Source organism: Lichenostomus cassidix, chromosome 22 (assembly GCF_008360975.1).
Source record: "Lichenostomus cassidix isolate B80296 chromosome 22, HeHo_3.0, whole genome shotgun sequence".
In the NCBI taxonomy this organism is placed as follows: domain Eukaryota; kingdom Metazoa; phylum Chordata; class Aves; order Passeriformes; family Meliphagidae; genus Lichenostomus; species Lichenostomus cassidix.
This window is the reverse complement of record NC_139502.1, coordinates 4,653,960-4,670,080: the sequence shown is the minus strand read 5'-3', so window position 1 is coordinate 4,670,080 and position 16,121 is coordinate 4,653,960. Positions and strand designations below refer to the sequence as shown.

At 45.5% G+C, this 16,121-nt stretch overlaps 1 protein-coding gene across 15 annotated transcripts in view; it reads left to right on the top strand.

Annotated features, from left to right (window-relative positions):
* Positions 1 to 16,121, top strand: part of AAK1 (AP2 associated kinase 1) — an 82,647-nt gene that overhangs the window by 19,446 nt on the left and 47,080 nt on the right. For all 15 annotated transcript variants that reach the window (XM_085080757.1, XM_085080769.1, XM_085080766.1 and 12 more), the window contains exons 2-5: positions 5,618 to 5,736; positions 7,786 to 7,894; positions 9,999 to 10,141; positions 15,153 to 15,274. In XM_085080757.1, coding sequence (XP_084936883.1) covers positions 5,618 to 5,736; positions 7,786 to 7,894; positions 9,999 to 10,141; positions 15,153 to 15,274 — 493 coding nt within the window. The remainder of the gene's footprint in view (positions 1 to 5,617; positions 5,737 to 7,785; positions 7,895 to 9,998; positions 10,142 to 15,152; positions 15,275 to 16,121) is intronic.

The window sequence follows — 16,121 nt, the reverse complement described above, 5'->3', positions numbered from 1 at the left end:
TTTAGCTTTTGCTGGCTGCTATGGGAAGAGAGTTGAATTTCCTTCAGAATGTTAAATCACAGGCACATCTGCAGGGGAAAACTGTCCTCTGAGGTGACTCTCAGGCTTAGTTCTTGCTTTTGTCCCTTCTGGCGCTTGCAAGTCTCTGAATTTATTTATTCTATTGCAGCTGAAGTCTGCACTGCTCTCGTGCCTTTTGCTTTCCACACGTGTAGTGGAAAAGAGGCTTTACCAGCAAAGATACAGGGATGTTCCTGGTGCCTGGAACACTTTGCCTCTAAGCTGTGCCTGTGTGTGTGACCCACCCTCCCTGGCCACGTAGCACAGGGTCCTGAGCTGACCTTGGCTGCTGGGAGCTGCACAGATCCTAGGATGATCGTCTTTTACAGTGGAGCTGGCAGTGCCTGGCTGTTGTCCTGCTGTTCTCTGAGAATAGAAGTAAACGGTCCTGCAATGTGCATCTGCCAGGGCTTCATCATAATTACTTGGAAATTTGTCTTTGATCTGTTTCCTTTCAACTTTACCCAGATTTAGCCAAGTTGGGGGTTGGGCCAGAATAATGAGGGAGAAATTGGTTGTGGTCTGGAGCTCTGGAAGCTGAAAGCCCTTGAAGCTGAGGAGGTGGTGGTGGTGGTGTAGCTCTGCAGTGGGCAAGGAGGAAGGGTTAACCAGCTGTCAGCAGTTAAAATATAAGGTAAGTGTATGATTTTCAGCATGATGCTGTGAAAAAGAGTTTAGATGGGTGACTTCTCTGGGCAAAATGTGGCTGTGGAGTGGGCAGTGACCAGGCAGGGCTGCATCCATCCTAACCCTTGCAACCCATGGGAGACACCCACCAGCTTCTGGGAACGGCCCCTCCTCTGCCAGAAATGCTGTGTGGTGGGTGAAGGAGAACTCTTAAGTCCATTAGCAAGTCTTGGTTAAGCAGTGCTGGCTGCAGTCCAGGTGCTTGATAGCTTGGTCCCTCCCTGGGCTGTTGTGGGCTGCCTGATGCTGCCAAAGGAAACTTTCAGCCATCTGGTGGTTCCTCCTGCCCCTCTGCTGTCATACCTGAGCTGTGTTTGCTGTCTGCTCTACAAACAGTGCTGCTGAGGGGTCTGCAGGAGCACAGGTCCTTCTGAGCTGCTTTTTGGTGTGAATTTGATGTATTAACCACAGTTGCAAATAAAAAGGTTTCAAGTACTTCAAATACTGTGAGTGTATTGGCCAGTAACCTATGAATGCACCTGCCCCCTAGCCTTAAGGTGCTGCACCTTTTCTGCAGTGCAACAGTTTGTGGCCATTATCTTTGCACAGTTCATGAGCAGCCAGTAACACACATTTTGGGCATTTGGGAGGTGAAGGATGGGCCAAAGCTCCCAGACTTATCTCCTGTGCACAGGAAACTTGACAGGAAGTCTTCCCATATGACAGGAAATCTTCTTCCATATCTTCCAGCACTTCAGGATATGAAGTGCTGAACATCCCTCCATCCGTCCATCTGTCTGTCTCTATATCTGTCTCTATATCTATCTGTCTATCTATATCTATCTCTGTCTATAAATATATATATAAATTTAAAAGAATATATAAATAGCGTATGTATACATGTCAAAATCAAAAGAAATTGGATGGGTGGATGGGTAGATAGATAGATAAAGTGTGTAATGGAGGTTGTGACACAAGAAGCCCATTAGCAGATGTATCTACACCTCTGACCTTGGCCTAGGAGCACCTGCAGCCCCAACACTTCTGGAAGGAGCAGGATTCCTGCTGTAGCTCCAATTTGCTCCAGCCTGTGGATGTGCCCAAGCCCTCTTCCTGTAGATTTGTGTGAAAGTTGGTGGCCTGACTTCTGAGAAGCCCTATCTTTGTGCTTCCTTTGGAGGTCAGGTTGGAGGGGAAGGTTCTCAATAGTCTTAAAATTGACCTGACTGGATGGACTTGGATCTTGCATACAGATGGCTCGACATATAAAGAATGTGGCAAGAACATTCTTGCTGTACTTTGGGCTTCCTCCCTTTCCCTTCTGTTCCTGTTTGCCGTTCTGTTCTCTGCAGGGCAGACTAGGAATGCTGAAGCCAGTTAGCAGTGGAAGGTGTAATAAATGCACATAAATTCAAATTTGGGTGGTGTTTTTCATACCTTCTGATTTAAATGTGGAGTGATCACCTGAGGGCAGTTAGAAGTTCTTGACTGTGTTGTGCCTTTCTGGACAAAATCCTAGGTACAGTCAAAGCCTGGGAAGGAATGCTGTGGTCTGCTTTGACTGAGGCAGTTGGACCAGATGACATAGGAGTTGTATAGAAAGCAAAACTCTCAAATGGATGTGGATCATCAAATTTTGCATCTTTGATGGCACAGTCACTTTCTCTGGATTGCTGTGTAAAAATTGCTGTGTTTTCCCCAATGGAACCAGTCCTTATTTTTTCCAGAGGGAGCCATGATGATTTTACCTGTAGCTAAACTGTCATGCTTTAGTCTGCAATCAGTGGGAGTTCCATAATAAAGTAACAACGTTGGTGGGTTTGTTTGCAGACAAAATCAATCAGTTCAACAGTTTTGCACGTCTTCATATGTGGTGTTGTCAGCTGAATTTGCAGGAGTCAAAGGTGAGGGAGGGAAGGACACAAGAAGTCATATTTTATTGAAACTTCTATAGGTGCAGGTGTTGCAGGTTCTTCTTCTTTGGATGTGGCTTCACCTGATGTATTTTTGTCTCACTGCTGCATTTGGAAGATGCTCTGGGCCATGAGTTTGTGTTGATGTTTCAGTCCTATATCAGAAACTATTAGCTCAATTTCTGTTATTATTTTTTAATATTATGGATGTCTCTGAGCTCTCGGTATGCTTTATTTGTGTTCTCCCTCGCACAGACTGTGGTTTTCAGTGCCAGTTGGCTTGTGCATGATGTGCATATTCTAACAAGGGTGCTCTGGAGGTGACTTTGTTAATTAGCCCAGGATCCTGGTAGAGGGAAGGGACTTGTGCTAATGAGGCATTAGCAGTTGGTCTGAAGAGGCTCCAGTCCCACTCAGCTGAAGCAAAGCTTTGGGAGGAGTAGGTTCTTGAGGTTAGTGGAGCTGCCTTTTTTTTTTTTTTTCCCAGAAAAGTTTAATTGATCTATTTTTACTGCTCAGCTCGTGTTTCTTTCTGCTGAGCACAGCACTGTAAACAGAGATCCTGTATCCTGCTCGCCTGGCCAGAGCTGGGAAAGGGGAGCTGAGCCCCTGGAGTGGAGTGGGGGCTTCTTGTGGGAGATTACTCATTTGTGGGGGGGGGAGGGGAACCCAAAAGTTTTGTGATTGCCAAAAAGTTTTGAAGATGGCTGAGAGTGTAATAAATTTTAAAAAAGACAACTCTTTGGGATTTTGTTTGGGGTTTTTTTTGGGTGGTTTTTTTTTTTTGCTTTTTTGTTTGTTTGGTTTTGGTTTTTTGTTTGTTTTTTTTAATGTTTTCTCTAGTTTTTTCTTCTGAGATCCATGGAAGTATTTCACAGAAATTTAAAAAAAAAAAAAAAAGATCCAAACCCGATCTCTCAAATGATTCTGAAAAATACAGACTGTCAGGAAAACAGGGTTTGGGAAAATTGTGTTGGTTATGGGTCTCTTATTTCTTTCTGGCACCATTGTCGGTTACAAGAGGGGGAAGAAATATCAGTGCAGTGCTGTATTGCTCTTTTCCACAGCTACCCTTTGGGCTAAAGGTTCGCAGCAGGATGTGTGGATTTGTTCTCCAAAAACGAGACAAATGTGGCTGGGGAGAACAATAAGGCTACTGCTGTGGGTTCAGAAGCTCTTAAAAATGACTTGTAATTTGAGATGCTCAACTTGAAGCAGCTTCAGGGAGAAAGTCAGGGTTATTTTTGGGTCTGAATCGAGCACTGTGCATGGAGGCCCCTCCAGAGCTGCGAGGGGGTTCGAGCAGCTGTGATGTGCTGCATCCCAGGGCCATGTCCCAGTTTTGTGAATTTGAATGTCCATTTTGCAGCCTGGGTATAGTTTTTAAGACCTTTAGTTGAAGTCTTGATGCTTTTTGGGGGGGGGGGGCTTTTTTAGGGGAGGTTTGGTATGTGTGCTTGGTGGTGTTGTTTTGTGGCTTTTTTCTTCTTTTTTTTTTTTTTTTTTTCTGCTTTGTTTTGTTACTTCGTTCTGTTTCATCTTTCTGCAAAATGTCTGGGGCTGCTCCTAAAAGTCAGTGGGGCTTCCTTGGAACCTGCTCTAATTCCTATGGCAAACTGTACTGGGTAAACCTGAGGGGTTTGCCTGCTGAGAGAGATTCCTGTTGAGCAGCATTGACATTGAAAGTGTCAATGTGGAAGAGGGGCTGTAATATCATAAAAGCCATTGATAACAAACAGGGAGAGTTGTACATTAAACACAGCAGTGTTGTCTGGTTATTTGCTCTTTTTCAATGTTTTCTGGTCATATGCCACCCATTTTAATAGTAAATTTTACCCAAATGTGGCTTTGTCACATGTCATGTGATAGGGGAAACTCATGCATGTGCTGAATAACCATGAGGCACAAACATGTCCGGTGGAGCTGTGTGTGTGGTGGTGATCTGGTCATTTCTGGCAGCTTGCGAAGAGCGGGATTTGCTGAAGGGCTCAGACTTGGAAAAGGGGAATTCTTTGGGGTGTGACTTGCCTTCTGTGGTGTGTAACTGTTGCTCTCTTTGTTGTGGGACTTAGCTAACTCATTCGAGGGCTGAGTCTTTACGAGTCCTTGAACTCGTAAAGAAATGTGTGGTGCAGTGTAAGGTGCTAGAGAGCCAGTGAGGTACTGTTGGGTTGTGGCATCAGCAGTGTCATTGTGCCTCCCTTTTTACCAGTGTGCAGCACTTCTGGCTGCTTGGATCTGTGCTGTTCTGCCTAAATTCATTCAGATCTCTGGAGCCTGGCGTGAAACTTTTGATGCCTCTATTCCTCCATACTCAATCAGATTCCTATTTCTGCCAGGACTGTACATGTAAACCCATGTGTTTGGATGGAGAGCTGACAGAGATGAAAGGCTTTCATCTGAAACAAGTCAGTTTATCCTGGGAGTCCTAATTTTACTAATAGCAATGACCACAGAATGAATTGTGGGTTTTTCCCTTGTTCTTCTCTCATGATTTAAAAGCATTAATATCAAACCACATGTGGGAGATGTTTCTTCTGCTTCTTGTACAAATCACCTTTGTACTGTAACTTAGATGCTTCAAAGTTGCAGAGCCTTTTAAGTTTAGGCCTTTGGTGGTTCAGTGGGTGATCTGTAGCTCTGATTTCTGTCCGAAGCAGCATTGCTGTCCTTCAGCTTTCTTCTTCATAACGGGAATTAACAGAGCAATGAGGGACTGTCTGGCAGGACCAAGAACTGGTGTAATTGCTCATTTTTATGGAGATGTTAAATGTTAACTCTGTTGCTGTTAATTGAAGATTTACCTACTTGGATCCCTTTTAGTTCCTAGAAATAACTGTCCAGGCAGAGCTGGAAACTCTGGAGATGAGCATGGTAAGGAGCATTCCCACTATGGAGTGGTGGGGGCTGCTCAGTGCCCTCCCTCTTCCTACTGTATTCCCCTGGCAGGGGTAGGGTTGGGAGCAAAGACCAAGAGGTTTCTTGTTAATCAGCAGGTGATTTTGTGTCTTCCATAGGTGGCTTTGCAATTGTGTTCCTGGTGAGGACAAGCAATGGGGTGAAATGTGCCCTGAAGAGGATGTACGTCAATAACGAGTACGACCTGCAGGTCTGCAAGAGAGAAATCCAGATCATGGTGAGTCACCACTCTGTGCTGGGGTCCCAGACTGGAATGCAATGGGGTGGGAGCCTGGTCACCTTCTGCCTGTGAACTCTGTGGCATCAGGTCACAAACTGTGCGTTTTCCTAGCAAAACTGGCCTTTGTGTGGAAAGACCTGACTCCTGGAGTTATGTGACTGTGTGAAAATCTAGTACTGAACTATTTCAAAAGTAGTTACAGTAGACAAGGAAAACCTGGTACCTGAAAAAAACAGGGAATTTCAGGGAAATGAGGGGAGAACTGCATGGATTAATGGGAAAAGGAAGGGCTGATGAGGTGAGTGTGGCTGGGAGTGTTGGAATTCGGACTCTCACAATCTTCAATTGCGAGCTCAAGTCTTCAGCCTTTTAAACTTGATCAGAAAAGGCTGATGATTCTGATATCTCTGAACTGAAATCAGTGCTTGAATGGCAGACCTCCTTCCTGAGATAAAATCTATATCACAACAGCTTCTAATTCTTTGGGTTGGGATGAAGGTTATCTCTGCATTGATGAGGCTGGTAGATTAAAACAGTATTTGTGGGGTAGTTGCTGCCAGGGCTTTTGAAATGTAAAGTATTTGTAATATGCTCTGGGATGTTTCTCTAGATTATTGGACACAAAGATTTATATGATGGGATAGCTATTTTTAATAGCTGTTTTAAACTTAGCTTCTCTAAACAAAGACAAAATGGAGATGATCCAAATAGATTTGCCTAATCTTGTTTGTAGCATGCTAAACATGGGAAGTGCCACTTTTGAAATTGCAGTATCATTCAAAGATACTGATGAGCATTTAAAGCAGCTGCCAGGTGGGGAAGGAAATACAAAATCTTCATTTTGTGAATTTACCACACAAGGTACAGGTTTGGGGTAGATGATCTTTATATCAGAAACTCTTACCTGTAGCAATTCTGGGTGTGATTTTTGAAGTAGCTTTTAATTAGCTCCATACCTTTAAAATGAACTGCTGGAGTTTGTGATAGCACAGGGAAGCTTTGGGCTTGGTTTGGCATCCCCATGGCTTCATGGGAAAAGGTGAGATTAGATCTTACATCAAAGGTTTAGCTGTGCTCACAGAGCTTGTTTACTTGGGTTTCACTTGCTGCTGCTTTCTTGTCTCCATGTCTTTGGTGCCTTTGGAATGGTGGCTCACTGGAAAATGAGGGTGAGGAGGGTCCTTCGTACCTGGCAGGTCTGCTTTCTCCTGGGCTGGATCTTATCCCAGGCACTTATCCATGTCCTGAAGAACCAGTGCATCCCTAAAAGGAAATGTTTACTTCTTTCCCAGCTTTTCTGCAATAAGGAATGATTTTACACATGAACGCAATTTTTGCAACCCTACAGTGTTACAGCACAATGTGCGCTGCAGAACCTTGCTTTCCTTTACTGGTGAAGCTGAGCATCAGACTGGGCTGGCTGTCACAGCTGGGACAGTGTGTGTGAAGCTGTCAGTCCCAAAGAAACATTTTTCCCCTGCAGTTTAGCATGTGTCCCCATGGCAGGGGTTTGGAACTTGATGGATCTCTGAGGTCCCTTCCAACGCAAAGCAGTCTGTGATTCTGTGATAGGTCATTGATATGAGAACTTGTGCTTTAATCCATTGTGTTACTTAGGACACTTCTAAAAGGAAGGTTAAAGCTCATTTTGTTGTATAAGTGGGTTTTCTTGAGTGTGTGAAAATTTGAGATACGTTTTGTCAGCAGAAGAGTTGGAAGGAGATGAGACATGGCCACCCCTACCATCTGCCCTGTTCTCCTCTCTTGTAGAGGAGGAGCAGCTCCTGGGGCTTGGCCTTGGCCACCTCAGGGAATGTGCCAAAATCTGAACCAGTCCTGAACAAGTTAATTCATCAGGTTGGCTGCTTCTTTGCTGTTTGTCTCAGATCCTTCTGGAAGGAAAACAGGTAGAGACAAATCTCAGGTTTGCTCAAGCTCTGCATGACAGTTAATCCCAAGTGACAGAAGCTTGTGTAGCGTGGAGGAACCAGATGAAAATGCTCCTCACTCTGCATGGCTGGTCCATGGTGTGAATTTGTCTTCCAGCGGGATCTGTCTGGCCACAAGAACATCGTGGGGTACATCGACTCCAGTATCAACTCTGTCAGCAGCGGGGATGTGTGGGAAGTGCTGATCCTCATGGACTTCTGCCGGGGTGAGTGGGAACTTGGCATGTTGGTCATGGGTGGGTTTGTCCTTCCATGCTTATAGGGAATTTGCACAACATCTTCCTTTGAAAAAAGAGCTGTTCCTAAGTTGCCAGGAAGCTGTTCTGAGCAAAGCAAAGCCAGGGCTATGGTTGGAGAAATGGATGACATATGAGGCTCTGCTAATGGGATTGGTATCATCTTTGCTACTGCCCAGGGTGGTCCTGGATCCCCTCTGTTGTGAAGGAGAACCCTTAAATGCATCATGCTGTTGTCTGTGGAATGGTCCACACAAGAAGTGGCTCCTCTAAAGCTGCTAGGAATGTAATTTTTCTTCACTGTAGTCTCATTGCAAGCCTTGTTCCACATCAGCTTGGCTTGTGATTGTTCTGGAAGAAGCATGAAATGGATAATGGGAAGTCAAAAAGCATTTGTCTTACCTCTGACCTTTTTGCTTGGCTGTCTGTAGTCAGACAGACTCTTCCAGCTGTCCCAAAGCTTTGATCTTTGTGGCTGGGATGTGGTGTTTGGAACATGACGCATGTGCTGGGCTCAAATGCCTCTCGCAAGAAGAGTGTTTAGCAAAAATACTGTTTTGGCCAGGTGACTTCAGAAGCCTGTGGTGGGTTTGGATGGTGGCAGCTGATGGAATTGGGTATTTTTGGGCCTATCTGCTTTCAAACTCAAATGCGTTGTAGCAAGGACATGAGGATGTGTGTAAACGTGCACAGTGCAGTTTTCTGTTCTGCTGTGTCCCCCTTGCTGCTTTGGTTTGATGCAGGAATCTTGATTGCCTTGCACTGGGTTTGTTTGCTGAAAGGAAGAACTTTGTGTGTAGTTTTGCTTTCCATAAGCTTTCTTTAAGCTTAAACGTAAACATGACAATAACTGTTGTGAGCACTAGGCCTGGCAGTGCCGGTCAATCCCTGCTCTGCTCCATGTGTAGAGCCCACTGTGGAGGGAGGTACAAACCTGAGTTGTTCAGATGCACCTCCTCAGCTGCATTACCCAAATTTTGGGCTGAAAATCCGTCTTTCTAAGGAGTTTCCTTCCATCTGAAAGGAGAGCTGCAAGGTGGCATTTCTCATGTGGCTCTTGCCAGATGCTGTGCTGAGCACGTGCTGGCCTCTGTCTGCAACATTCCCACTGCAGTGGTTATTGCACACTGATTTTCCCTTGTTACTTTCCTTTTGTGGCCAACAGTCTCCAAACCAAATCAGTGTCTTTGTGTGTAGAACTGCATTCATTTTGAGTGTAAAATGTTCACAGCTGTAGTATTCATTAAACTGAGCTTTTCTTTCCTACCATGAAGTTTTCCAGCACTTGTGATGTGGAATGATACAGTACTGCTTTGCCAGAGCTTCAGAAAGGAGTTTTTCTCTGTCTCTCTAGGGTGTTTTGAGGAGAAAAGGGCCTCTGGATTGTTTTGGAAGGGCTTTGACAAGAACAAAACCTCAAAGATGAGACCAGTCAAGACTCGTTCATGAAAACTTAATTTTGTTTGTCCAGAGTTTCCCTTGTTACAGAAGGGTTTTTAATTTCTTTGCCACTTGACAGCTTTAGCCAAGCCACTTGTGTGTGGGTTTTCTGAGTGTCTCCCTCTTGCTTACATGTGGCAAGCTCTTCTGTGGACTGTGGGTGCCCCAAATTCAGCCTTTTATTCTTCTAGTCAGACAAAATAAGTCCTATTCGGAATAAAGAAAATTATGTGGCTTAGTCAGAATTACTTGAGTGTTGACACAGCCAGGGTAAGGTGGACTGTGGGAGCTGGTGTGAAGCTTTGCACAGAGCCCAGGTAAGCTGTAACACCTGCCCACAGGTTATGCAAATCCCTGGGATGTAGGGGAATGAAACAAGCTGAGAAAGCAGATTGTGAAAAGCCCCTGGGAAAGGTTTGAAGTGAATTTAATTTGAGCTCCTTGTGCACTGACTGTGGAGCCCCAGTTTGAGGAGCAGCCCAGGACCAGGGCTGCTGGTGGGACTGGGTTTGGGGACACCAGAGCTCACTGTGTGCGTGCTGTCATTTGGGGAAACAAGAGATCACTGTATGCATGCAGTGATTTGGGGAGACCAGAGCTCACTGTGTGCCTGCTGTGATTCTGTCCTCGCCAGGGGGGCAGGTGGTGAACCTGATGAACCAGCGCCTGCAGACTGGCTTCACCGAGAGTGAGGTCCTGCAGATCTTCTGTGACACCTGTGAGGCCGTGGCCAGGCTGCACCAGTGCAAGACTCCCATCATCCACAGGGATTTGAAGGTGAGCTGTGGCTCCAGGGGTGCAACAGGGAGGTTCATCCTTCTTTCCATGTCTGCGGGCTGCCCACCCCAGTGCTGTGCTTCTCTTGCTGGTAATGAGGGAAAGTGGGCATAAACACACCTCTCTAGTGGAAGATAAATAAAGAAATGAGCCTCTCATTACTACTTACCATATGTTTGCCATCTATAGATGTATTTAAACACAAATGTTTGTGAATAATTCTGGCTTGTACATGTGCCAGAATGTACCTGATGAATTATTCACAGTGACCTGAAACACTGCTGATTTAAGGTACCTCACAAAAGGTGTGCTGTGATGATGTTTCCTGGACCCAGATTAAGAGGAGCCTTCCAGAATTGTTGGCCTTGGGGCAGGAATCTTTAGGAGCTTTTGGAAGTGGCCTCTGGAGCTCTGACCATGAAAGTGTGTTGTAAAACTCTGTGTGCTTAGCTGGGAACAGAGCTGGGCCAGCAGGGACAGCTTGGGAAAAATCCCACGCCTGTAATCAAGCAAAGAAAAAGATGTTCCCTTTGCTCTCAACAAGCTCATAAAATGCCAGAATGAAATACTCAGCCAAGAAGGAGGCTGCCGTGTGCATTTGAAATTCAGATGCGCTTTGGGGGGCAGGTTCTATTTTCAGAGCTCTCACAGATGTTTGTTTGTGCCATTGGCCATTGTTTTATAGGAGCCAAAGATGTCATGTGTGCCCAGAAGAGCCAGGTAGAGCAGGGGAAAAAATCCTTAGGGTTTGTGCTCTGGCATGTTTGAAATGATGGTGATGCCACTGCTCAGTCAGTTTGGATATAGAAGCAACTCATGTGTCTCTTTCCAGGAGGAAATGGGTGATGCTTTACCAGTCTGAGGCCTGGATTTAAAGCTGTAAAGTCTGTGGGCATCTTGCAGGAGTTTCTATAGGTCAGGAGAACTGGGATGAGAGGATGAGGAACAGGAACCTCCGCAGATGACATTAACCCCTGCCCTTACCTTTTTGGTGAATCCCTGCGGGGTTTAATAAAGAGCAAACTCAGTGTGTTGCAGGGGAATAAATCTGGGACATTTGTGCTGGATTAGTGAGTTGATCTGGAGTGTTACTTTCTGCCCTGAGTTGCAGTTGAAATGGGCTGTTGGGGGCTGGTGTCCAGCACACTGTTGCCTGCCTAGGTTAGGGGAGGTTTTGCAAGGCCTGACTTTTCGTAAACTGTGCCCAGAGTCAGAGTTGGCTCAAGTCTTCTCTACTTGGAGACATGTTTTCTGCTTGAGTAGTGTATTGTTTCTGTCATGGTGACCTCTGGGGATCTAAGTACTAACACAGAATTAATATTTATATATATTTTGACTTTATTTGTGTTAAAGTGTAATACTGTCAAGGGAGAGTTGCAAAGCCAAGAGGGATTAAGGGCCAGAGAAATTCTGTACAAGTTCTGGGTGTAAGGAAGGACATCCATTGTGTAGGTGTTTTCTTGAGGTGAATATAACCCTGCTAAAGAGGGGGCAGCTGTGTGGGGCTTGGAGGTCTGTTTTGCCTTCCAGCTCTTTGATGTTGCTCTGGTGCTGGAGGTTCCTGCCCAGAGAGCTCTGCCAGCAGAAGGGATCCTGTGAATGAGCTTTCAGCCCTTTCAGACAAGCGCAGCTGGAGGAGTTTCAGTGGCCCCTGGCTCTGATTTTGAATTAACCCAAAGGCTTTGCCTGAAGCAGAACAGCCTCCTGCTGACACAGTCCCCAGCTGGTGGGAAGTGACCAACAGCTGGGTACAGCAGCATCTTTACCCAGCGTGTCTGTAGGCAAAAGGGCGCATCTCACTGTGAGTAAGGATCACAAAAACATCCCATGTCACCCCTGGGTGTGTTCAGGTGTCCCCTCCTGGGCTGGTGGTTGACTTGGGTCCTGTGTCACTGCCTGCTGCGCAGTACAGGCTGTGATGTTTAGTTTCATGTGCTTTGGTTTCCACAAACCAGGTCTATATTGATGCTTAATTTTCCTAAGAATGAGGAAGCCCCTTGTGTGCTGCCTCTGACCCAGTTTGGACCCTTTAGAGGCAGAGTCAGCCTGCTGGCAGTAGGTTTGCCCTGTGCTTGTTGTTGCTGGTATTTTCTTTACCTTCAGGGTTGAAGGACCACTGCTGCTTCAGGGCAGTTCCTGAGAAGTTTATTTTTTTCCTCCTTTCTGAAAAAGAACAATTCCTGTATCTTTAGGCTGGGCCTTTTCACAGCAAAGAACAAATGGCCAAATCTGATGGCAGCACGTTATGTGCTTGTGAAGTCCATGCTGCTAAGTCAGAGTCTATAGAGAAACTAAACCTGTCAGATCCCAGAGAAGCAAGGTTTAGGGAGGTGGAGGGAGGGAGAAATCTGCCTAAAGCTGGTGATAATGATTTACACAACTACCCTACAGCTGGTGGCAGTTGTTTGCATGGCTTGTTTCATGTTTAACCTTGTCTTTCCAGTCTCACATCCTATAACCTATGTTGTTCAAAGCACCAGCTTAGGACCAGCTTTGATTTTTGCAGGGAGAGGTCTCCCATTTCTATGGGTGGTGCTTCTGCTGGTCTGAATCCACCTGGCTGCAGGAGCAGGTGACTGGATGGCAGATGAGAGGATGATTTTTCCTGTAGCAGATGCACAGCAGGACACAAAATTCTGTCAATCGACCCTGAGGATGCTGTTGATCCAAACCTCTTCTTTACTTTCCCTACTTTCTGCAATGCCCAGGGGTATGTATACCCTCAGGATGAGGATGTAGTTTCTCCTGCTTTTAATCCAGTAGGAGCCCTCACAGTGTTGCCCTGCTGCACTGTTTTCATCTCACTGCCTTCCATCACTCTTTGTAATGCCAAGTCTTGCCCTGATGACACCAACAAGTCTTTGCCTGGAATTTGTTTGGAGGGATCTGCTGAGTGTGATACATCCAGTTGTTAGTCCCCTCGTGGTAAAACCTCGTGTTAGCTGTGTCAGGAGTGTGCCTGTGCCAGAATCAGTCAGTGCCATGTGGCTTTCACTCTGTGCCATCAAACGTTGCCTCAGCTTTCAAAGGTAAATAGTGAGCACTGCCAGGAGAGAAAGGGAAGTTGAAACTTCTCTGAAGAGACCTGACAGTGCTGGAAAGCAGCAAAGAAGTGTGTCTTGGTCACACATCCCTCCCAGATCACTACCTGAGCTTGGGAATACTGGCCTTGAAGCCTTTGCTCCCAGGAGAGGGTCACGGGTGTTGAATCCACTAGCTAAAGAAAACCTCTGTCCTTATCCCTCCCCAGCATGTCTGTGCAGTGTTTTTTATTATTTTAGTTCTGTTCTAGCAAAGAAGCATTTATTTTGGAAAAACTGAAGCTAACTACACTCTGTAACCAGCAAAACTTAAGACAACTCATCATCTCCTTTAAAGGCTTTTGTTTGGGGTCTAAATCTGACTGTGTTGGGTGTGTCAAAGGCTGCAGCTAGAGTTTCTAGTGCTCAGCAGTGCTGAAAGCTGGAGTGCAGCTTTCTGAGTGTTTGACCAGAAGAAGACACCTCCATACTCCTTTTAAAGACATTTTTCTCTGGCCTGGCAGTGGATAGCAGTAATTTCTTTTACTCTATTTATTTTTTTCCTTCTCCTGGCATTTGCTGACCAAACCTCATTGCTGAATAGTCCTGTGCTGATGTTTAACAAACCTTACAGGGTGTTTCAGTGAAAAATCACCTCAGACTTGCCAGCCAGATAAAGTGGGAGGACTCCTGGGGAAATGTTGGAGGAGTATTTGCAGGGAGCAGGGAATAACGCTGCCAGTGTTGATGTGCTGGGGAGAACATCTGTATGCAGTGCTTTATTCAAAGCAGATGGATGGCAGAAAGGGAAGGGGGGTATTTAACCCTTGGTTTCAAGCCAACGTTCTCTCCCTCAGCTGCTCTAATTTGGCTGCATTTTTATGGTGCTTTAAATGCTGACTCCTTTTTCTTTCCTTGTAAAGATCATCCTTGATGGGGAGCTCTACTTCCAAAGGGTTTTGTTAGCAAACGCTTGTGTGGTGATTTTTTTTTCGATCTGTATGAGCAGTATGTTTTATCTCATTATATCTGAACATTTTACATTGATTGAAGATAAAGACATGAAAAATTGTGTGTTCTGTCAAGCGAACGTGCTGTTAATGGTGCTGTACAGATGAGGAGTTGGAACACAAGGATGCTCTGCCAAAGCAAAGATCTGAACACAGGGTTTTACACATTTTAAGTCAGTGTTGAAACAGGCGATTGCCTTAGGTGGATGTGAGGTAGATTTTTGTTAATGCACAATTGTGAGTATTGAGGGGAAGGTTTCTGCTGATTTTATTTGTTTCAGCTGTCTCAGGTGTTTGTTTCAGAATTTGTTTCAGTTGCCTTATTCAAGGTACCAAATAATATATGAAAGAAAGAGGTCTTCTCAGCAGTCTGGGGGAGCCTCTGCTGCTTCAACCCCTATTGTGGGGCACCTAACAGACTCTGAGAATAAGCAAATAAACACAAGCATGAGCTGAGGTTTGTTTTGAACGAGATCCTCAGAGACAGGTACAATGCAGGCAAAGACCTGGAGATTTGTTTTAATTTCATAAAGTATGGAAGTTTGTGTGTTGTTCGCCTTCCCTCTGCCCCATAGATGGTGAGAAGTTACTTTGTAAAGCTGGGGACAGCTTGGATTTCCTGTCTTCAGTTCAGACGCCAGACCAGGGGCACAGTAGCTGAGGAAGTTGAGCTCCAAAGGCACTGGACACAGTTCTTGTCCTGAAGTCTTACAGGAGGCAAAGAAATGTGCTTTCAGGAGGAGAAGAGAGGAGTGGCAGGATGGAAGGCAGTGTTCTAACTGTGCTTCTGTGATTTGACTTCTATTTTAGGAGATACGACAGAGGTTTGATGCCTGTTTTCTTTGCTGTCACATTAGGCTTTAATGTCAAATGTGTCTGATATGTCTTCAGGCACTTAAAACCTTGACTCATTTGGAAAAATCCAAACTCTGAATATTTTTTTGTCGGAGTGATTCTGTATCTTGTCTGTGATGCTCCTAGGTTGAAAACATCCTGCTGCATGACCGTGGCCACTATGTCCTGTGTGACTTTGGAAGTGCCACTAACAAATTCCAGAACCCTCAAACAGAAGGGGTGAATGCGGTCGAGGAGGAGATCAAGAAGTAAGTGTGCTTTGCCGTTTCAACTCAGCTGTAGCTTGTATTTGAAGGGTAATTTTTTCTTGTGCTGGGATTAATTTTACTTAGCGTGTTGCAACAGATTGGCTGTGCTGCATGGCAGTGTCTGCTGCAGGTGAATGAGTGCCCAGGGGAAAGTGAAACAATAAATTGAGCTTGATGTAATTGCTTTGGACCTGGAAGACTGAGATTAATGCAGAGAAGCAGCCCCTCCTCGGTGAGGCAGTGACCTGTTCTGTCCTGTGCAGGGCCAGGCTGTCTCTGTCCTTCATCTGTCTTGGCTTCTTTGAGCTCCAGACAGGGATGGCACAATCCCATGGGGAGTGGGAGCTCAAGGAGGATGGATCTGGGCACTGACTCGGGAGTGTGTGGCTGATGCCTGGCTCTGCATTGGAATTGTCAGGTCCTGGAGGTGGTTAATCCAGCTCCTACTTTTGCCCCATGCAGGCAGGGTGCTGCTGTAGTGGCAATGTCTCTAGTGCCCCTTGGTGTTTTTTAAAAGGAGGGTTCACCTACAGTTCAGTAGGACCTGGATCAGGCGTGGAGCACACTCCAGATCCTTGGTCTTGCTTTAGTATTAACAACGTCACTGCTGCAGACTTGCCACTCCTGTTAATAGAACTTTCTGGCTAGTTAGAAATGTGTGCAAATGCCTCTTTTTTTGTTGGGGTTCAGCTACACCTGCCTGGATTTCCTAGATTTGTTAGACTGTAGTTTTCAGAGTGCTCCTAATCCAGTGTTGCAGTCCCCTTGGAATGCCCTGTTTGCACACTTATGCCTACAAAACCTTTGCCTTTAGCAATGCTTTCCTGTGATCAGGGTAAGCAGCAGG